Source organism: Mauremys mutica, chromosome 2 (assembly GCF_020497125.1).
Source record: "Mauremys mutica isolate MM-2020 ecotype Southern chromosome 2, ASM2049712v1, whole genome shotgun sequence".
Classification (NCBI taxonomy): Eukaryota; Metazoa; Chordata; order Testudines; family Geoemydidae; genus Mauremys; species Mauremys mutica.
Window position 1 is genome coordinate 164,504,959 of NC_059073.1, and position 23,003 is coordinate 164,527,961.

Consider the following 23,003-nt stretch of genomic DNA (forward strand, 5'->3'; position numbering starts at 1 on the left):
GTAGTCAAGGAGCCAATGGAGGGAGGGGCAGTGAGAGATGATTTTTAGCTGCAGTGTTTTGGATAGACTAGTAAGGGGAGAAGAAAGGAAGCCAGAAAGAAAGGGAGGTTATGATAGTCAAGATTAAAAATAACTGGTGCATGAGGCAGGGGTTAGCAGTCAGGATACACAGGAGAAGTCAGATTTTAGGCATGTTACAAAGGAAGAACAGCAGGATTTTTTCAAGATCCTGAATGCTGTGAGATTCAAACAGGGCACAAGCCTGGGTGGCAGGGAATATAATGCAGTTATCATTGAAAAGGTTGGGGAGAGGAAAGTGACTTAAAGGATAGGTGATGAATATAGGAATAAAATGTCACCCTTGAACTTAGATAAAAAAATACCTTTTGACTGTCTGAACTGTCTCCCCCAACCTGACTGTCTCCCAGGGCTGCCCAGACGTGTCTGAGTGCTCTGTGCGGGAGCTTCTCTAAAGCACTCAGTTTTGACCTGACACTGCTCCCGCTGAAGTCAATGGCTAACTTCAGCAGAAAAAGTTAAGCTAGTATTAAGCATACCACTGTCTACCTTCCAAAACTGACAGTGACCACTAATCGGGTGTAAAACCCACTTGGAGACTTGCTTTTTTATAATGAAAAACTGCTTGTATGCTTACACTTTTCTAGTAACCAACAGTTAGTGCTTTAGCATCAAGTTCACAAATCCCTCTCAGTATTTTTCTATTAAATACATACTAAAGAAAAGAGGGGGCGAGGGGTTGTTTGTTTTTTGTTTGTTTGTTTTTTGCCTTTGGGAATATTTGAGATCATCTGTGGTGTACAAATAGAAATGTGTATTCTAAACACTACTCTCAAATTCATTTTGAAGCTAAATCCACTTCTCAAGGCTTTTAGGCTTTTCCTCATCGTGTTATATTGTTGTTGTTTGTTCTGGCCAGTTTCACATTTTTAATAAACATTTTCAAACCAGCAAAGAACTCTCAGTCTAATGACTGACAGACTGATATTGGTTAAAGACAAGGAATACAAAAGAGTGAATAAAGTGGTGTTTTGGTCACATCTTGTTAATACATGGTTACGTTAACACAGTTTTCCCCCATTTCCTAAGATTATTCCAAAGTTACTCCAAAGGTTTGTTAGTACACCTTTACCCCGCTATAACACCACCTGATATAACATGGGTTTGCATATAGTGCAGTAGGAGCGGGGCTCTGGCAGCAATTTAAAGGGCTCGGGCTCCCCCGCAGCGGCTGGAGCATGGAGCTCTTTAAATCCCCGCCGGAGTCCTGCCGCCACTACGCCAGGGCAGCGGCAGCAGGGCTTGCCGGCGATTTAAAGGGCCTGGGGGCTCTGGCTGCTGTGGGGAGCCCCAGGCCCTTTAAATCACCACTGGAACCCTGCCGCCCCTACCCCAGGGCTGTGGCAGCAGGGCTCCACCGACGATTTAAAGGGCCTGGGGCTCCCTGTAGCAGCTGGAGCCCGGAGCTCTTTAAATCACTGCTGGAGCCCTGCTGGCTGGCCCTACCCCGATATAACGGGGTTTCAGCTATAACGCAGTTGGGATTTTTGGCTCCCCACTACCCCATTATAGCGAGGTAGAGGTGTATAAATCAGGTAGTTTCTTCACAGGCATCATGAAGAAGTGGATCTTCAGGAGGATACAGAGAGAGTAATGGCCTTAAAGGTGAACTCAGGAAAGACTTTCCCTGCAGTGTGTCCAGAAAGTTACAGCATCCAGAGTTCAGTAGAGTGAAAGAGAAATGCAAGTTCCAGACTCAAGTTTTCTTCACTAAAAATGCCCTGCCAGCAATGCCATTCTGATTATATTGCAAGTGGGCTGCTAGCTTGAGTGCCTCAGATGACCTCAACTTCCACAATACTAATTAGGAGAAAAGCAGTCTGTCAGATAGTCAGGCCTCAAATCAAGGTCAAAACTAACACCTAAAAACTTAATTCTGAAATAGACCTGCAGCCAGTGTAAGTCACAGATCACAAGTATAACCGCTACATGACCCAGACTTGCTTAGCAGGCAGGCTGATGCTTTCTTCATTAGTTACAATTTTTGATGGTATTACCCTACATGGAGTTGATTGATCCAGTCTCCAGGGGACAAAGGCATGGGTGGGCTCTGAAGCATAAATTAAAAACGGTTCTCCTACATACTACTTTGAAATGTTTTTCTCTTGTGTCCTGCCACTTTGACCACAAAACTGTGAATTGTCTCCTCACCAGCCCCTACAAGCCCTTGGGGACTCTACCCCATTCCCATACTTGTGAAACTATCACAACCCAAACATGGGACACAATATGTGACAAGTAACCAAAATGAGGGGCACACAAAATTTTTCATGAAGGAAGCGTAAAATGCTCTCATCTTTGTTTCTTTAGTATAAATTACTTTTTCTTTTACTTTTTTTCCATGATTCTTTAGGTCTGATGTAAGTAATTGCAAACAATATAACTGAGGGAACACCAAATTTGTGTGGAACTTGGATAACTAGACAACAATGGGGCTAAAATGGGACTGTCTCTTGAAATGTATGCCAAGTATCAGAAGGGTAGCCGCGTTAGTCTGCATCTACAGAAACAATGAGCAGTCCAGAGGCACCTTAAAGACTAACAGATTTATTTGGGCATAAGCTTTCATGGGTAAAAAAATGCACTTCTTCAGATGCATGGAGTGAAAATTACAGATGCAGGCATTGTTATACTGACACATGAAGAGAAGGGAGTTACCTTACAAGTGGAGAACCAGTGTTGACCGGGACAATTCAATCTGGGTGGATGTGGTCCACTCCCAAAAATTCTGAGGAGGTCTCAATACCAAGAGAGGGAAAATTGCTTTTGTAATGAGTGAGCCAGCCACTCCCAGTCCCTATTCAGGCCCAAATAATGGTGTTAAGTTTGCAAATAAATTGTAGCTCTGCAGTTTCTCTTTGAAGTTTGTTTTTGAAGGGTTTTTTTGTTGCAGGATGGCTACTTTTAAATCAGTTATTCAATGTCCAGGGAGATTGAAGAGTGCTCCTACTGGCTTTTGTAGGTTACCATTCCTGATGCCTGATTTGTGTCCATTTATGCTTTTACATAGCGACTGTCTGGTTTGGCCAGTGTACATTGCAGAGGGGCATTTCTGGCGTATATCACATTAGTAGAGGTGCAGCCCCAGATGGTGGGGCTGATGTGGTTGGGTCCTCTGATGGTATCGCTAGAGTAGTCATGGGGACAGTAGGCAACAAGGTTTGTTACAGAGATTGGTTCCTGGGTTAGTGTTTCTGTGGTGTCGTGTGTAATTGCTAGTGAGTATTTGCTTCAGGTTGAGGGGCTGTCTGTAAGCAAGGACTGGCCTGCCTCCTAAGGTCTGTGAGAGTGAGGGATTGTTTTCCATTGGTGTTCTGTTATTTTCCTTGTTGGGCCTGTCCTGTGGTAGGTGATTTTTTTTCAAGACTTCCCTGCTCCTTGCTGTAACACATTGTTACCCAGAAACAAACACTCGGTCCGGCACATTAAAGGACCCGCCCCGCCCCATGTGTTTCTATCATATTTGGTCAGCCCCAGTGGACCAAGGACAGAGCCTGCGGAAGGGCCCCAGAAAGCTGGAAGGAGGGTGAAGGAGTGATCAGAGTAGTGGGAGGGCAGGGGGTGAGGATTGAGGGGCGCCAGCAGAGCTGGCGTGGCAGAGCCCAGGGCTGGAAGAGCGAGGGGCGAGGATTGAGGGCGGAGCTGGCGCTGGTATTTCTGAAAGGGGAACTGATGAAAGTTGAAGGCAGCGGCCCCGCTCTCTCGGTTCCGATTGGCTGGGTGGGTGGCAGGGCCAGCTACGTCATTCTGCCCCGGAGATCGCCAGGTGATGCAAGGTGGGGGGAGGGATAGCTCAGTGGTTTGAGCATTGGCCTGCTAAACCCAGGGTTATGAGTTCAATCCTTGAGGAGGCCACTTAGGGATCTGGGGCAAAAATTGGTTCTGCTAGTGAAGGCAGGGGGCTGGACTCAATGACCTTTAAGGTCCCTTCCAGTTCTAGGAGATTGGTATATCTCCAATTATTACCTTTAGGTGACTTTTGGGTACTCATCTTGCTCTGTCAATCTGTTTTCTCACTTCCCCAGATGGGTATTGTAGTTTTAAGAATGTTTGATAAAGATCAGGTGTTTGTCTCTGTCAGATATCAGGAATGGTAATGTACAAAAGCCAGTAGGAGAACACTTCAATCTCCCTGGACATTCAGTAAAAGATTTTAAAATAGCCATCGTTCAGCAAAAAAACTTCAAAAACAGACTTCTAAGAGAAACTGCAGAACTAAAATTCATTTGCAAATTTAACGTTATTAATTTGGGCTTGAATAGGGACTGGGAGTGGCTGGCTCACTCACTACAGAAGCAATTTTCCCTCTGTGGGTGTTGACACCTCCTCATCAATTATTGGGAGTGGACCAATGATGGAATTTGCCTTGTTAAAAATGGTTCTCCACTTGTAAGGTAACTCCCTTCTCTTCATGTGCCAGTATATTTATGCCTGTATCTGTAATTTTCAGTCCATGCATCTGAAGTGGGTTTTTCACAAAAAAACTTATGCCCAAATAAATCTGTTAGTCTTTAAGATGCCACCGGACTCCTCATTGTTTTCTTGAAAAGTATCTGAGTTGTATGGCTCTGGCCAAGATTACTCTACTCCTTTCCTTAGTGCCCCTCTCCCCCAATGTCTCTTCACACTTACACAAAAGAGGCTGCTTCAGGGGTCATTATGGGAGTTGGTGGCATTAGGCTGATGAATGAGTGGGGGAGTGGTGGCAAAGGAAATTTCAGATTCTTTTCCTGCTTCCTAGCGGGAGTGGCACTTTCCTGGTGCAGGAGCAAAAATGATTTCCTCACCTCTGCTGAGCATCTGTTATTCCTTCTGAATCCCCTGATGCTTTTCCTCTGCCCCATCCCCTCTTCAAGCCAGTTGAGATGGAGAGAAGGGGCAGCCCTTACAGCCCAGTTCCTCTACCTTTTAACAGCAAGGGCTCCTGGAAGGCCCCATAACGTCTGAGTCCCTGAGTCCTGGGGAGCTGTTGAGGCGAGAGCAGGAGGGGATGTATTAATGCCCGTGTGACATTTGTGTGTGCTATAAGCTCATCCAAGCAGGAGCCTCTCACGTTCTGGGATACAGTCCACCCTCGTGAGGGCTGTGTCACCACCTGCCCTGCAACCTGGGGTACCGCACAATGCTTTGCTGCTGTACCTTCCACCTGGGCCTCTCACAAACAGCATGCAGCTCACACCCTGCATCTGTGAATAGCTGCAGCCCTGTCCTGCAACTCTGACCACAGCAGCCTGTCAGCAAACATAAGCCACACTCTACCTTCCAGTAGCCGTGGTTACTACTTGTAGGGTGACCACAACACACTCCCAGTCCCAAATTTTCCTCCCAAAAAATGTGTTCTTCATTGTCCAGCCCTCTCCTGGACAGTTCAGATATTTTGGGTCCATTGCCTCTGTAATGGGACAATATCGAACAGTTTGCTAGTTTAAATTGAGCTATCCCAGATCCCAGTTTAACCACAACACTAGATTAGTTTTAATTAAAGAATAAAACAAGTGTATTTACCTAAAAAGAGAGATTTTAAATGAGTGCATGTACAAGGCATTAACGTTAGAAATGGTCACACGACGAAAAAAGATGAAATGCTTTCCAGTGCTAAAACGTAACAAGCTAGACTTGGTTCAAGGTAAAATCCTTCCCACATGTTCCCAACAACAGGGCTGACCAAATTTCAGCTCAGGGTCCCTCCCAAAGTTAAGCAGTTTCCTTTGTCTTCTTAGGTGAAGAAGAGAAATGTCTCTCTATTAATAACTTGGGGTATTCTTGCCCCTCACTTTTATAGTCTAGTCACCCTTTGAAATGGATTCTTCAGAGAATTACTCCTCAAAGCAAAGTTTATTCCAGCAGTGAAGAAAGCAAAGTGTAGTCAGGGGGTGAAGTGCCCGTGCTCTTTCTTCTCTCCTATGTATGCTGAAATACAGATTTGCCTCGTTACGCTCTTGCTGTCTCAAGGACCTGGTTTACTACTATATATAAATTGAGGCACACACACAATCCTTTGTTTAAGATAGTCCTGATTAGGCAGGAGTGGTTAAACGGGTCTATGTGGGATTGAACATGAACATTGTACAGAGAGAATTCATACCTGACCTATAATGTTGCCATGTACATTTCATGGTGCTATTATTGACCAGTGAGTTATTAGTTTTCAAATGATACCTCACAAGGAATACTTTGTACAAAGATTATTACAACAGTGTGTAGGGTGTGAATACATGGTGCATTTGGTCACAGAGCCCTAGCTTTATTCTCCACTGCCCTGCACCTTGTTTCGAAATTTACACCTGTGCAAAATGGCCAGTTCACATTGGTGGTCATTTACACCATTCTGAACTTAGTACCAGAATAAATCACTATACAAAATGCAAGGCATTGGAGAATAAACCCTTTTGTGTTCTGACTTTTTCTGCATTATTAAATAATAATTTCTAAGAAAGACCACAACATTTTGCATGAAGCTTTATAACCACAGTCTGACCTGATATCCTAGAGCAGTGCTTTTGAAAGTTAGGGTTGTGACCCAGTACTGGGTCACAGAATGCAAAGCACCCAGGGACACTGGCAGCTGGCCAGAAAAAACTAGTAGTCCCTACCCAGAAGCAGCCAGCAGCAGGTCTGGCTTGTAGGTGCGGGGGGCCCCCACAGGGCTCCACGTGCTGCCCCCACCCCAAGCACCGGGGTTCCCATCCAATGGGAGCTGGGTGTGTGCATGCCTACTCATGAGAGCCGCATGGAGCCGCTTGTGCACCTCTGCCTAGGAGCTGGACCTACTGGCCACTTCTGGGCGCAGTGCGGTCTGCAGTGCCAGGACAGGCAGGAAGCCTGCCTCTGCCCCCTGGCTGCGCTGTTGACTGGGAGCCACCCGAGGTAAGCCCGTGCCCCAACCCCTGCCCCAGCCCTGAGCCCCCCCCCAGAGCCCCTTCCTGCACCTCAACCCCATCATCTCAGGACCTGCACCCCCAGCCCAGAGCCCTATCCCCCTCCCATACCCCTGCCCCTGCCCTGAGCCCCCCCAAAATTGAGCTCCTTTCTACAACCCAAACTCCTCATCCGCATCACCACACCAGAGCCTGCAACCCTAGCCCAGAGCCCTATCCCAACATCCCAAACCCCTCATCCCCAACTCCACTTGGTTGTGGGCATCAACAATTTTCTTCAACTGGGTCGCCAGAAAAAAAGTTTGAAAACCACTGGCTTAGAGGAAGAGCCCATTGCTGTCACACAGGAAAGCTGTTTTCAGTTCCTAAACCCAGTTCCTTGCTTCTTGGTCAGCCAGAACTAGGAGTACAGTATAGTGTATTCAGTTCCTTGTGTAGGAAGTGCATCATATCATTTTGCAACAGTCCCTCCAAATAAATAGTTAATATGCAGATTGTGATGAGGGACTTGCTGATGGGTTATTTATTATTACTGGGAAGGGTGGGTTTATTGTTCTTTATATGGGCAGTCCACTAAGGGTGTAGTCTCTGAATTTTTGTATAAACTGGTGGAAACCCACCAGAAGCATTTTCAGTTTGAGATTTTGGCATAGATGGTGCATCCAAACTGAAACTCGGTGATTCCACCCCAGAGAATAGGCAACACAAGAAGTTGCTGGCTGACTGAAGATATAGAGTTCCTCAGAGGGCAGGCCAGCACAAAATAGGCAAAAGAGCCATTTGGAAGGTTGCAGAGAGCATCAAGAGACATATAGCTAGAGAAAAGAAGAGCCTTTTGAATGGGCAGGGACAGAGAGAAACAAGTAGAGGGAAAGCAGGGATAAGAAACAACTTTGGGTAGGAATGAGAAATAAGGAAAGTAAGGCACCAGAGGAAAGAAGGGTGGAAGAGGAAATATAACCAAATCAGAGAAAAAGTAGGTATCTCCTTGTTTTGTGCTGGCCTGCACACTGAGGTAGGTGAGAAGGTTGAGTGCAACACAATTTTATGGGTAAAGGGCATTGCAGTGGTGCTGGTGAGAGCTGAATTTGGCACTCAGGTTAGTACAATTTCATTTAAAGTACTCATAGTTCCACATTTGACTTTATTTCTGTATAGACAACTGGAGATCTAGCTGATCATATGAGTGTTGTCTTGTGAAAACTGTAGGTGAGACAGCAGTGAAGGTGCTCTGATACATTGTGGAAAAGTAAGCAGTAGAGATGGTTTCACAGCTTTGACACTAATTGGACTGGGGACATGTTATCTGTGTTTATAGAATACAGACTCTTCCAGCTCTCGGAGTAAGAGAATGAGCACAACTGACATTTAACAAGAAATAATTATTTCCTGTTTGTGAAAAATAACAGCATACACACTGTATTATAGTGTTATTTTCAATAAACGCGTGTCAGCAGTATGCTGAGTTGATAGATTGTAGCTATATCAGTCTCAGCTGCCAGAAAATAAACTTGTCTGTTCTATGGGGTAGTACTGTATGTGAATGATTGATCTTGAAAAGTGTTATTAATAGTTAAATTATGGAACCTTTTAGCAGAGTGGCTGGAGATCAGCCAGAGATGCAGTGAAAACATGCTGCCTGCTGTAATTAAGTCTCTTGTATCTTCTAATTATCTGTGAAATTTATACAACCTTTATCTCCCTTCCCCACCCCATTTAGAATTAAAGTGATATTTATTGTTCATGTCAGGTAGCCAAGTGAGTCACCTTTCCATGTCATTCATAGCAGTTCTGCCAGTTTTGTTTATAGTTCAGTGTAGAAACAGATGTTAGGGCATTAAGTACTAGTACTTTTCCTCCCTGCTTCCCCACTTAAAACATGCCTAACTACTTCAGGCTTTTTTTCCCCCCCCTCTCCTGTTTCTTGGGTGGGAGAGTATAGCAGATCACTGACTCACCACCATGGCGCCTCTTGCTGGTTATCCAAGAATTAGCTCAATTTCAGCATTCAGAGCACCACCTGCTGGCCAGTCTCTCTCTTTCCTCAGGCCCCCTCATGTGCCTCCTTGACCCCAATGCCCTTTACCTTGGAGTTCTGCCCATAGTAGTATTCCCACAATCTGGGTCTCCCCTCCCAGAGGAACTCCCACCCCCACTATGCCCACCTTGCCCCAGTAGCTACTGCCACTCATCATCTAGCTGCCTTTTCCTGGGGCAGACTTCAATCTGTAATGGCCATTCATCACTGGCAAGGGGGTTGGACTAGCTGCCTCTGAATATCCCCGGGCTGCACCTCTGCAGCCCCAGTACCTCCTTAGGCCTTAACCAGGTCTCAGCCTGGGGAGTTGCCAGGCTGGAACGCCCCAGCTCCTCTTGCCCTTCCCCAGCATTGCTCTGCTTCAGGGACTCTGTGCTCCCAGGCAGCCAGGTCCTTCCCACTCCAGGAGTGGGACTGACTGAATTCCTCCCTTAGCCCTTATATCAGGGCCAGCTCTGGCCTGATTGGGTGTGTCCACAGCTGTGGCTGCCTCCCCAGTCAGCCTTTTCCCCAGCAGCGGGGTAATTGCCCAACTACAGGGAGGACCTATGTACTATTTAGCTATAGCGTTATTATTTATTCGTATTACTATAGCACTATGGGTCCCTACCCATAGACCAAGATCCCAGTATGCTAGGTGTTGTACAAACACAGAACAAAAAAGTTGGTTTCTTCAGTCTATAATGCAAGTTTTCTAATCTTTTAATCATTCTCTAATAAAGAGTGCCTTCATCTACAGAGCTAAATTCCTCATATCCATCACCAATTTCATGAAAGGTTCCAGTAGCAATGAAGTCTGATGAAATCTAGAGTTAGCACTGTTTCTTTTAATTAGACAATTCCTAAATAATAATTGGCGATATATCTATCTCTTAGAATTGGAAGGGACCTTGAAAGGCCATGGAGTCCAGCCCCCTGCTTTCATTAGGCAGGACCAAGTACTGAATTTTGACCCAGATCCCTGAGGGGCCACCTCAAGGATTAAACTCACAACCCTGGATTTAGTAGGCCAATGCTCAAACCACTGAGCTATCCCTCCTCCCTAATTCCTGCTTAAATATATAATTATAGATATCTTATTCACATAGCTTTTAAACTGCATTTTGGAAGAATTATTCAACATCATAAAAGAGCCTGATCATCCTCCAGGTGAAGGCAGTGGGAATAGACTTTAAGGGAAAAGGCGAGGGTCCTAAAAGTAAAGTTTTATGCTTTTTCATTTGTATTGTTTTTTACAGCTGTGTTTTTTTCCCCCATATATAATGTATATATTTACAATCACATTCTGCTTCCCCAGGAAGTGGAATTTTAGTGATAGTTCTTTTATTAAAATGTGTTTTTTATAAATATCAAAGAAAACTACTAATCATTAAGATTTAGCATAGGCTTGACCTAGAATCTATCCCTTGACCATTATCCTCTACTACTTCCTCCTTTCAATCTAAAGTCATGTTTCAGCAAACATTCTTGCATATTCTATTTTGCAATCAGTGACAGCAGAGTTTGGGAGAAATGGGAAATAATTTCAGTCAGAAGATGATTGAGAGAATGAGGCTCTAATTCCTGTTGAATTTCTGTAGGAATTGTTTCCAAAAGAGCCAGTGATATTGGGGTGATGATGATGGATTTTTATTATTTATTATTTATAGTATCCAAAGGCTCCAGTCAGATTGAGGCTCCATTCTGTACAAACACAAAAAAGAGAATCCCTGCTCTAAAGGATTTACAGTCTACAAGGGTGTGATCCTTTTGAGAATGACTCTGATGGTGGCTCTAAATTTTGAATAGATGAAGTTCAGACTTCACTATGTTGTGCAATTAAAAAGTTACATCAAAAGGGACTTCTGATTAGTTTTCTTACTGTAAGCCTCAACTTTCTGCTTTTTTATCTTCTAGACCAGGAATTTGACTGTGGATGGGAATTTTGGAGTGTGGTCTCAATGGAAACCCTGCACCCACACTGATGGTACCAGTGTTGGCTCCTGCCTCTGCAGAACTCGCTTGTGTGACAGTCCAGCACCTCAGTGTGGAGGCTGGCAGTGCGAAGGACCAAGTATGGAGATTGCCAACTGCTCCAGGTAATCGCAAGACCCAAACAGATCCTATAGGGTATCTTATTTTAAAGTATTAAAAATAAAACACATTTTCAGTAATACTTCTTTGAACCCTTATCCGCAGCCTTCCTATTCCTTCTTGAATATGAAACTGCTTATGATGATAGTCACAGCAGCATGGGACATAAGCCTCTCAGACTTCGCTGGGAGAGAGAACTGGCCAAGTGGGGAAAATTAACTTCAAGTTTTGTGAAACTATTTAAGTTGACCACAATTAACATTAACAACAGAAATATAGGGAGGGGGGAAATCAATGCATTTGGTGACACCCACAGTTTAAAGCCCCAGAGTTTAGTAATTTATTGGGGCACAGAGAGACTTTTGCAGGACCAGGAAGCTTTTTTTAAACATTAGTTCTGGCCCAGTTATCAGAAAGAACACATTTTGAGGGCCAAGTCCCAGGAGTCACTACCCTTTAGCACCACCTCCATTGGACCAGCTCTCAGAATTTGTGAATACTGCACTAGGGATGGGGAGCAAAAGGAGGGTGCTTGTCTCTCTGCACTGGAGAGGAGGTAGGTCCACTGTAGCCTGTGCTGATAGCATAATATCCTGGTCTGTGGCCCACCAAGTTTGGTCTTACAGCCACTTTTCCATCCCAGAGCACTCACCTGACCTCATAGACAGAATACTGGAGCAGATCATTTTTCAATCTAAACTTAGAAACAAAGTGTTTGTTTTGAATAGTCATGGCCAAGTTAGAGGGTGTAGGATTAGCAGACTTGTGCTGACAACTGGTGATAGTGAAGGAAGTGGGGCTAATTTGATGTGGCACTCATGTTTCAAACATTTTTTGCACCTAACTCTCAAGTTGTAACTTGTTAAATGGTCTGTTCTGTTCATTTCCAGAAGTTCTTCTTCAAGTGATTGCTCCTATGCATTCCAGTTAGGTGTGTGCGCCGCGCGTGCACGGCTCTTCGGAAGATTTTTACCCTAGCAACTCCGGCAGGTCGGCCGGGCGCCCCCTGGAGTGGCGCCGCTATAGCGCTAGATATATACCCCAGCCGACCCGTCCGCTCCTCAGTTCCTTCTTACCGCCCGTGACGGCCGTTGGAACAGTGGAGTGCTCCTTTGACCTCCACATCCCTAGCTTATCTCTGGTTCTTGTTGTATTTAGTATATATAGTTATTTAAAATAGTTAGTTTAGTTAGTTTGTTAGTGGATTCAGGGGAATCGGGGGGGCTAGCCCCTCTTTTCCTGAACCGGTGCGGGCTCATGCCCAAGGCACCGGGGTTTAAGCCCTGTTCGGCTTGCCAGCGGCCCATGCCGATTGGAGACCCTCACGACTCCTGCCTGTGCTGCTTAGGAGAGTCCCATCGTGCAGATAAGTGCCCTATTTGCAAGTCGTTTAAGCCGAGGACAAAGAAAGAGAGAGACTTTCGGTTAAAGCAGCTCTTGATGGAGTCGGCACTTAGCCCTACGGTGCCGACACCAGCAGCTCAGCAGTCCTCTTCGGTGCGGAGCGCACCAGCGGTCCCGAGCCGGTCCGGTACCGAGACTTTGAAAAAACAACAGCCGGCACCGGCGTCCCGGCACCGTTCCCTCTCTCCTACGAGGAAGCGTAAGCTGACGCAGACGACCTCCAAGCCTCCTGCACCGAGACCGCTCACCCAGCCACCGCCGGCACCCCTGGCACCGACTGTGGTGGTGCACAAACCGTGCACAGTACCGTCGACTCCGGCACCGCAAGAGCCGTTGAGTCCAGTACCACCCTGCTCCCCGGTGCAAACCATGGTCGAGCTGCCTCTCCCGTCGATGCCCGAAACTTTCTTGATGGCGAGAGAGCTGATAGAGCTCACAGAGCCACTGTGTCTCCAGCCCCCGGCACCGCCGGTGCGGGCTGTGAAGTCAGTGGGCAAGCCGGCCATCATGAGGCCTCCTTCCGCTGACAGACGGGATAGAAGGCATTCCAGGGGTCCCGGTCCCGATCCCGGAGACATTCGCCTTCTCGCCGATCCAGATCCCGGCACTGGTCGCAATCCCGGTACCGTTCTCCATCTCGGCGCCGGTCACAGTCCTGGTACCGCTCCACATCGCGGTACCGGTCGCACTCCCGGAGACGATCCTGGTCCCGGTCACCCGACCGTCGGTACCGACGAAGGTCCGGATCCCGGTACCACGAGCGGTACCGGTCATCTCGCAGCCGCTCCCACCGACGTCAGTCGAGATCTCGGTCGACCTCCCGGCACCGGCACGGTCGATGGTCCCGTTCTCACTCCCGGCACTGCGACGACCGGCACCGTTCCCCGGCACCGTCCAGGGACAGACCGGCGGCATCGACGGCACAGTCTCACAGTGCCTCTGCCCCTCCGTGGCCTTCCCGCCAGCCATCAGTCTCCTCCCAAGCGGGCAGTGTGGGCGATCTACGCGCCAACCCCCAAGGGCAGGACCACGGCCCCCAACAATGGGGCTTCTGGACCCCCTGGGCCTATCACGAGGCTCAAGGGGTCCCCTTCGCTCAGCGGCCCAGGACTTCCGATCACAGGGCACCAGAAGCCACGGTCAGCGGACCTCCTCCATCACAGTTGGTGGAGGAACCGCCGCCACCTGTAGTGGGAGAGCATCCCACAGACACGGAGGCCTTGCAGCGCATGGACGAGCCCCCACCAGAAGCCCTGACCCAGGGCCTGTCATCGTCTTCCTCACCAGATGAGGCGGTGGCGGGGGCATCGGCATCGGGCCCTCCACCGATTGACCGATTGACCACCAGGACTTGCTTCGACGGGTGGCCCAGAACATTAACCTCCCTGTCGAGGAGGTGGCTGAGGACGATGACCCGGTGACCAGCATAATTGGAGCTGAGGCCCCGCCGCGGGTGGCCTTGCCCTTCATTCGGACCATACAAAGAAATGCCAATACGGTGTGGCAGTCACCGGCTTCCATCCCTCCCACCGCTCAAGGGGTGGAAAGGAAATACTCAGTTCCACCCAACGGGTATGAGTATTTATACACGCACCCAGCTCCGGACTCCTTAGTAGTGCAGTCCGTTAATGACCGGGAGCGGCATGGGCAACCAGCTCCAGCACCAAAATCAAAAGAAGCGCGGAGGATGGATCTGTTGGGCCGAAAGGTCTATTTGGCCGGTGGCCTCCAGCTAAGGATTGCCAATCAACTGGCTCTCCTCGGTCGCTACACTTACGATACCTTGGTATCACTCTCAAAGTTTACGGAGCTGGTACCAACAGACTCCTGACCTGAATTCTCAGCCCTTATTGAAGAGGGCAAGAAAGCCTCCCGGTCATCCCTCCAGGCCTCTCTGGACTCAGCAGACTCAGGAGCGAGAACTCTGGCCTCGGGAGTGACCATGCGGAGAATCTCCTGGCTGCAGGCCTCCACCTTGCCGCCCGAGGTCCAGCACACTATTCAGGACCTACCATTCAACACCAAGGGCCTCTTCTCTGAGAAAACGGACTCGAGGCTTCAGACTCTCAAAGATGGCCGAGTCGCCATCCGCACCCTGGGCATGCACACGCCGGCTACCCAGCGGAGGGCCTTCCGGCAACAGCCGTACCGCCAGTTTAATCAGGTCAGGCCACGGCTTGATAATAGGCGCAGAGGCAGGGTGAACCGCCGTAGACCGTCAGGCAACCAGGGTAATCAGTCCCAAGTGCCCTCCAAGCCCCTCAGGGGCCAAAGCAAGCCTTTTGATGGGACGCCCGAGGACAGCCCATCAGTGAATTCACCGGATCCTATCCCATTATTTTTCGACCGTCTGTCCCACTTCCTCCCGGCGTGGTCCCAGATAACAACGGACAACTGGGTACTTCGCACGGTGGAGTATGGTTACCGCCTTCAGTTTGTTTCGCCCCCTCCCTCCCACCCACCCTCCCCATCCCTCTTCAGGGACCCCTCTCACGAGCAATTCCTCTTGCAAGAGGTTGAGACTCTGTTGAGTTTGGGTGCCATAGAGGAGGTGCCGAACGGCATGCGAGGCAGGGGATTTTATTCCCGATATTTCCTAATCCCCAAGGCGAAGGGAGGTCTACGACCTATACTAGACCTCCGAGAGCTCAACAGATACCTACTCAAGCTCAAGTTTCGCATGGTAACCCTGGGGACCATTATTCCTTCCCTGGATCCGGGAGACTGGTTTGCCGCCCTCGACATGAAGGACGCGTATTTCCATATCGCGATTTACCCTCCTCATCGACGCTACCTGCGTTTTGTCGTCAACAACATGCACTACCAGTTTACGGTGCTACCCTTCGGCCTCTCCATCGCGCCGAGGGTCTTCACCAAGTGAATGGCAGTGGTTGCCGCAGCCCTCCGCCGTCGTCGCATACATGTGTACCCGTATCTCGACGACTGGCTGGTCCGCGGACCATCCCGCCAACTGGTAGCAAGTCAACTGGCCGAGTTCCTAGCCCTGTTTCAGCGCCTAGGACTTTTGATAAACACCAAGAAGTCCGCTTTAGCTCCATCACAGAGGGTGGAGTTCATCGGAGCGGTCCTGGATTCCAATTTGGCCAGGGCCTGCCTCCCTCGACCTCGGCACCAGACTATGGTTTCCTTCGTCCGGGACCTACAATCCTTTCCCACAACAAAGGTGCGGTCCTGCCTCCGACTCCTGGGCCACATGGCGTCATGCACGTTCGTGACCATGTACGCGAGGCTGCGTCTTCGCACATTTCAAACTTGGCTTGCGTCGGTGTACCGCCCGCACCGCGACTCCATAGACATGGTAGTCACAGTCACGAAACCGACCCTCGATTCGCTCAACTGGTGGCTGGACCCAGAGGTCCTGTGTGCCGGAGTCCCATTCCACCCTCCTCGCCCGTCGGTCACCCTGACTACGGATGCCTCGGCATTGGGGTGGGGGACACACCTCGGCGACCTACACACCCAGGGTCTCTGGTCGCCCCGAGAGCTCTCCCTCCATATCAATGTCAGGGAGCTGCGGGCGATCCGCTTGGCGTGTCAAACCTTCCACGCCCATCTCCAAGGGCGCTGTGTGGCTGTTTTCACGGACAACACGACGGCGATGTTTTACGTCAACAGACAGGGCGGGGCTTGCTCCTCCCTGCTTTGCACGGAAGCGATGCTCCTTTGGGACTTCTGCATAACCCACTCTATTCACCTGGTAGCGTCGTTTCTTCCAGGAGTGCAGAACACGCTGGCCGACCATCTCAGCAGGTCATTCCTCTCCCACGAGTGGTCCCTTCGTCCCGATGTGGTGCACACAATTTTCCAAAGGTGGGGGTTTCCCCAGATAGACCTGTTTGCCTCCAAAGAGAACAGGAAATGCCACCAGTTCTGCTCTTACCAGGGTCGCTCCCACGGCTCCCTATCGGACGCATTTCTGCGCCCCTGGACGGGTCACCTGTTATATGCCTTCCCTCCGTTTCCCCTCGTGCACCGCGTGCTACTCAAGCTCCGGAGGGACAGGGCCTGCCTCATACTCATCGCTCCGGCCTGGCCGAGACAGCACTGGTACACCCTGCTGCTCGAGCTCTCGGTATGGGATCCCATTCCCCTCCCATTATGGCCGGACCTGATAACACAGGACTTCGGCAGGCTTCGCCACCCGGACCTGCAGTCTCTCCTTCTTACAGCTTGGTTCCTATGTGGCTGACCCGAGCGGAATGTGACTGCTCTGTGGCGGTGCAACAAGTCCTGATGGAAAGCAGGAAGCCTTCCACTCGAGCGACCTACCTAGCGAAGTGGAAGCGTTTCGCACTCTGGTGCGACCAGAAGGGTCTCAATCCTTTCACAGTTCCTATTCCTACGATCCTGGACTACCTCTGGTCTCTCAAGGAGCAAGGCCTCGCGGTTTCCTCCTTGAAGGTGCACCTGGCGGCAATTTCTGCCTTTCGACCTGGCGTAGGAGAACGGTCCATCTTTTCCAACCAGATGGTTTCCCGCTTCCTTAAGGGACTAGATCGCTTGTACCCGCCGATACGGCATCCTACACCCTCTTGGGATTTGAACTTAGTTCTCGCTAAGCTTATGGGAGCCCCATTTGAGCCCTTAGCCACATGTTCCCTTCTTTATTTATCATGGAAAATGGCCTTTCTCGTTGCTATAACATCAGCAAGACGAGTTTCCGAGCTGCACGCCCTAACGGCTGGTCCGCCGTATACCATCTTCCATGCGGACAAGGTACAGCTTCGGCCACACCCAACCTTCCTCCCTAAGGTGGTGTCGGCCTTCCATTTGAACCAGGACATTTTCCTCCCGGTCTTTTTCCTGAAGCCGCACGCCTCAAGTCGTGAACAACAGCTTCACACCCTTGACGTCCGCAGGGCCCTCGTATTTTACATAGAGCGGACAAAACCCTTCCGGCGTTCGCCCCAGCTATTCGTAGCGGTTGCTGATCGCATGAAAGGCAAGCCGGTTTCCTCTCAGAGGATTTCCTCCTGGGTAACATCATGTATCCGGACATGTTACGAGCTTGCTCGTGTGCCAGCTAGCCGCCTCACCGCTCATTCTATGAGAGCGCAAGCCTCGTCTGCCGCCTTCCTAGCTCATGTCCCCATCCAGGACATCTGTAGAGCGGCCACTTGGTCTTCTGTCCACACCTTCGCTTCCCACTACGCGTTGGTGCAACAATCTAGAGACGATGCAGCCTTCGGCTCAGCAGTCTTACACTCTGCCACGTCTCACTCTGACCCCACCGCCTAGGTAAGGCTTGGGAATCACCTAACTGGAATGCATAGGAGCAATCACTCGAAGAAGAAAAGACGGTTACTCACCGTTTTAACTGTTGTTCTTCAAGATGTGTTGCTCCTATCCATTCCAGACCCGCCCTCCTTCCCCACTGTCGGAATAGCCGGCAAGAAGGAACTGAGGAGCGGACGGGTCGGCTGGGGGTATATATCTAGCGCTATAGCGGCGCCACTCCAGGGGGCGCCCGGCCGACCTGCCGGAGTTGCTAGGGTAAAAATCTTCCGAAGAGCTGTGCACGTGCGGCGCGCACACCTAACTGGAATGGATAGGAGCAACACATCTCGAAGAACAACAGTTACAACGGTGAGTAACCATCTTTTCCTTCTTTTATCACTTTCTCTAGTCCATTACTTATGCTACACCAGTAGCAAATACTTTAACTTCCAAATCACCTCATGATATTTTTGCATGAATCAGAACAGTTATTATCCTGCATGTAATGGTAAACAAAATAATTCCAGCTGATATAAAATGCAATAATGAATGGGTGTAAATAGATAAGAAAAATCAATACGGTGCTTACAGTTGACTGTAGAGTAGAGAATTGTGAGCAGAATAGAGGATAAGGATACTATATGATGCTAAATATTTGAACAAGAGTTAGTAGGTATCTATTGTTCCCGAAGTATAGACTTTAATGCCCACATTTTGAAAGGTATTTAGAGGTGTTTAGGCATTGCTGCACTCACTCCTGCAGTGTCTCACTGATTGAGGAGCCAAAATTTCATTTTAAAAAGAGATTTAGGCACTTAGACAGTCAATGGGATTTTGGCTTCTCAGTGCCCTTTTAAAATGAGACTTAGGCTCTTAAATCAAATGGGCATTGCAGCACTGAGTGCAGCAATGCCTAAACGCCTTTAAAAAGCTGGGCCTGAAGGCTTAGATGGATTTAGAGAAATGCTCAGAGGCTCACCACAGCTATTATCATAGTCACTCCCCTGCTAACATTACATCATCTCATTTGTATAACCACTCATACTAATAATTGATTTTCAGAGGTACTGTACTGGGCACCCAAAGCTCCCATTGATTTTAATACATCTGAAAATCATGCCATTGATCCTAATCCTTACAGTAATCTACCCTGTTTTTCTGTCCAAAGTCAGTAGCTGTGAACTATGATATTTTTCAGGCAGCCATTTTCTGTAGTGTCAAATTATGGGTCCACTAAAACAAGGGAAGATTCATGCCATGCTCAAATAGCAATAAACCATTAGTAAAAGTTAAAACTGCACTTTTTGGCCAACTATTGAAATGATCTGACAAGTTAAACATTTTTATCCTCTTGTATTATTGAACCAGTTGAGCTTTTTAATTTTTGAATCATTTCCCAATAGAGTAAGACATTTTGTATTATATTTACCTTAGTATTCTTTTAAAATGTTTATAATGAAATCTCAAGAGCATAACATTGATTTTTGTTGAATTTCTTATCTTTACTAGCAATTTTCAGGTGTGAAGGAACCCGATGGGAACTGCTATAATTCATTGATTTCTTTAGGGTTTAAAATTTCATTCCAGACATTTGGCATGATACTGTTCATATTAAAGTCAACAGGAGTTAGCCACTGACTTTAATGGGAACATGACTGTGCCTTCTAGGGATTTACAAGTATAAGAAATCCATATTGATTCTGTTAGCTCTATCAGCACCTTTTGGTACTCTTACCCGTAAGGTATTGTTACCGTATTTGAGGATTTTGTGGAATTCTGAGCTCATGTAATTGTCTCCTCTTGAAATCTTACTTCTCTTGGAACTTGATTTTTTTTCTTTTTCCTTTATGTATTTATTTATTTATTTATTTATTACAGAAAAGGAAGGGCATGAACTTGAAGTTTTTAATCTTCCTTAAAAGACATGCTATAAATAATACAGACTCTCTAACCCAGCAGCTCTCAAACTTCATTGCACCGCAGCCCCCTTCTGACAACAAAAATTACTACATGACCTCAGGAGAGGGGACCGAAGCCTGAGCCTGCCCCAGCCCCACCACCCGTGATGCGGGGGGAGGGGGAAGGGAGACAAAGCCTGAGCCCCATTGCCTTGGGTAGGTGGGGAGCGGGGGCAAAGCCAAATCTCAAGGGCTTCAGCCCCAGACAGAGGGCCTGTAACCTGAGCCCTGTTGCCCAGGGCTGGAGCCCTTCGGCTTTGGTCCTGGGCAGTGGAGCTTGAGTTTGGGCTTTGGCCCCAGGTGGTGGGGCTCGGGCTTTGGCTTCGGCCCCAGGCCCCAGCAAGTCTAAAGTTAACCCTGGCAACCCCATTAAAATAGGGTTGCGACCCACTTTGGGGTCCCAACCCACAGCTTGAGAACTGCTGCTTTAAATTACTTGAGCAATATGTAATTCAAAATTCTCTCCAAAAGGTTGATGTGGGAATTTAAATAGTAAATGTATCCAGAATAAATTAACTGAGGAGAATTAAATTCTATTTTCTGTTATTAGTGTTTTGGGTTCTGAAATAATATAGGAGAATGTCAGATTGTCTTCCTGCCCTATAACGTGTATTAGTAAACAACATATGTCATTTTATTTTATAAAAACTAAAGTAAACATTTGCGATTGTGGCAATGAATTTGGTTAAAAGTTAGAAATGTGAGGTTTTTTTAAAAAAAATACTTCACTGAGCTTTGAACAGAGTAATACATGTCATTAGCCTAAATAATTATCAATGTATACATGGATTTGCTCTGATGTGGACTGTTAATAAGAATGTTAGCAGAAAAAGGATGCATCCCTGTTATTTTTAAAATATATAATACAACTTGGAGAGGTTAAACAAAATATATATGTTAAACCCAATGGGAATAGTAATATTACATAGTCCCAGTTTAGGGGAGATTCATCTCTAGAAGTATTTGCAGTGAAATTCCAATATCCTGTGGTCAATTGTCAGAATTGTCCAAGGCACAATAAAAGCATTTATAGTTTTCTGACAGGTCGATGGGGTTGCTTGTGATGGTCGGGGGAAGCCCAGGGTCTCATTTCTGGTTTATGTCTTATGTTCCTAAAAGCTCACGCTTCAGGGTTTCAGCCAGTCACCTGCAGGCATCAGGAAGGGTTTGTCCCTCCCCCATGTATTTTGTTTTGTTCTTTTAATCTCCTTACTTTGAACCATCAGGGATGCCCTCAGTTGGAAATTCAGTGGGGTGGGCAAAGGCTCTGAGGTATCACTGAGCATTTTCTGTTTCAGGTGCTTGGCTGGCTAGCTCTTGCTTACATGCTGAGGGTCTAACTGATCACCATATATGCAGTGGGAAGGAATTTTTCCCCAGGTCAGATTGGCAGCATCCTTGAGAGGTTTTTGCCTTCCTCTGCAGTGGGTGGGTCACTTGCCAGGATTATCTGGGTATATCTCACTTAATCATTTCCCTGCTATTATGGGGTCTCGGGCACTGGTGCACCTTGGTCCCTCCCATTTTTGGCCTATGGCACATAATAGTCTAGCTTCTTGTAGCCTATGATATTTTGGTCTGTTTTCAGTTGTGTCAGCTGCTCGATGGTGTTGGAGACGTGTCAGATACAGGAGGTCAGACTAGATGATCTGGTGGTCCCTTCTGGCCTTAAATTCTATGTTTCATACCTTCTTACATAGTCAGATTACAAGGACTTGTATGGGTTTTATATTTGTTTGGTCATTGGGCCCATTTTAGCAGTAATATATCATATAGACCAGATCGAAACAATGGCAAAAACAAGTATCTTTTTTTCCACCAAGTGTTCTTCTGGAAGTTTAACTCCATGCAGAATTAATTATCTCTGCAGATATTAATGGGCCAAATTCTGTTCTCAGTTACACCCATGTAGCTGCTCACTGTATATTATAACAGATGATAGAGCCAAGGCTTCTTATTCTACTAGAAATGGGGGCTGGACTCCATGGACTTCCTGGTCACCCTGCAGTACCACCTGTGGAATTGGTTTTCAAGTCCGCCAGCGTTCATGCAGCAATCCAACTCCTCGGCACGGGGGCCGTGTGTGTGTGGGACAGAACCGTGAGGAGAGGTGAGTTATCTTTTCTCCACTGCCTGTTTTAATTTTTTCCATTCAGGTTCATTTTCATGTTACATTTTTCTCTTTTACCTGCTTTCTCTTTCTTTTCTTTTAAATTTCCACTACAATATCTTACTACAATTACTATTAACAAGGATATGGACTTCAGCTGTGCATTCAGTTTTCACTTAGCTGAATTCTTCCCGAACAAGCTGAGCTCCCAGCAATGCCAGTCAGCTGATTGTGTTGAGGCACTCCTCTCTACTATCCCTTCATAATCTGGAAATTGATTGTACTGTGTTTGAATTGCAACTTGACCAGACTCAAACTCTGCAGTAAAGTGTTGTTAGATCACAGCACTTCATTACTGGTGGACTAAGTTCAATTTTTATATCTTAAATAAAATTAAGCATCAATACAGCAAGTGGGAAAGTTTTAAGGGTTTTGTTTGTATCTAATATTTTATTCCAGTATGGTGTATATTTATGTTCTTTAGTAAGTACAGCTAAAATTGTTTGTGTGTATATTAACCTCTCAACAGTTCAAGTCAGCTTTTAACTTGGTCTTTTATTTCACAGTTCGTTGCTTCCCCCAGTACTAGATGTTTTGTCATACTATCTCAAAATGTACAGTTTGGTCTTTGATTCCATCACTCACACATCTAAGAGACTCCAATTTATTATTACCTTCCATGAATCCCAACAAAGAAATTAAACATTCATTATATATATATATTTAGACAGACTACTGCATTGAGATGTATTATCTTGTTTCCAGGGGCATCCTGTCAGCTTCAGAAGAAATAGCAAGCTGCGATACAATCATAGAATCATAGAATCTCAGGGTTGGAAGGGACCTCAGGAGGTCATCTAGTCCAACCCCCTGCTCAAAGCAGGACCAAACCCAACTAAATCATCCCAGCCAGGGCTTTGTCATGTAATAGTGTTTAAAATTCTGAGTACATGAGCCATCAGTTCCAAAAAATGTATAAGGATCTATTTTTTCTTGGATGCACATTTTAAATTTGTATTAATGTTCCTGTAAGGTACATTCACGGAACCAGGGGAAAACAGATCACTGATTTTTTTTCACTAAATCTGCATCTTTCCAGTGATAAAGATAATGAGAAAAATTAGATTAGCAACTTTATCGTTTCATGTTAACAAGTCATTCCAATGGGCCAGTGTTGCACGCCACACTGCTGTTTTCATAGAAATTCTAGGACTGTGCCCATGTAA

At 47.1% G+C, this 23,003-nt stretch overlaps 1 protein-coding gene across 2 annotated transcripts in view; it reads left to right on the plus strand.

The window, feature by feature from the left end:
- SEMA5A (semaphorin 5A) overlaps nt 1-23,003 on the plus strand; it is a 668,529-nt gene that overhangs the window by 497,470 nt on the left and 148,056 nt on the right. For both annotated transcript variants that reach the window (XM_045005697.1, XM_045005698.1), the window contains 2 exons: nt 10,891-11,072; nt 21,634-21,777. In XM_045005697.1, coding sequence (XP_044861632.1) covers nt 10,891-11,072; nt 21,634-21,777 — 326 coding nt within the window. The remainder of the gene's footprint in view (nt 1-10,890; nt 11,073-21,633; nt 21,778-23,003) is intronic.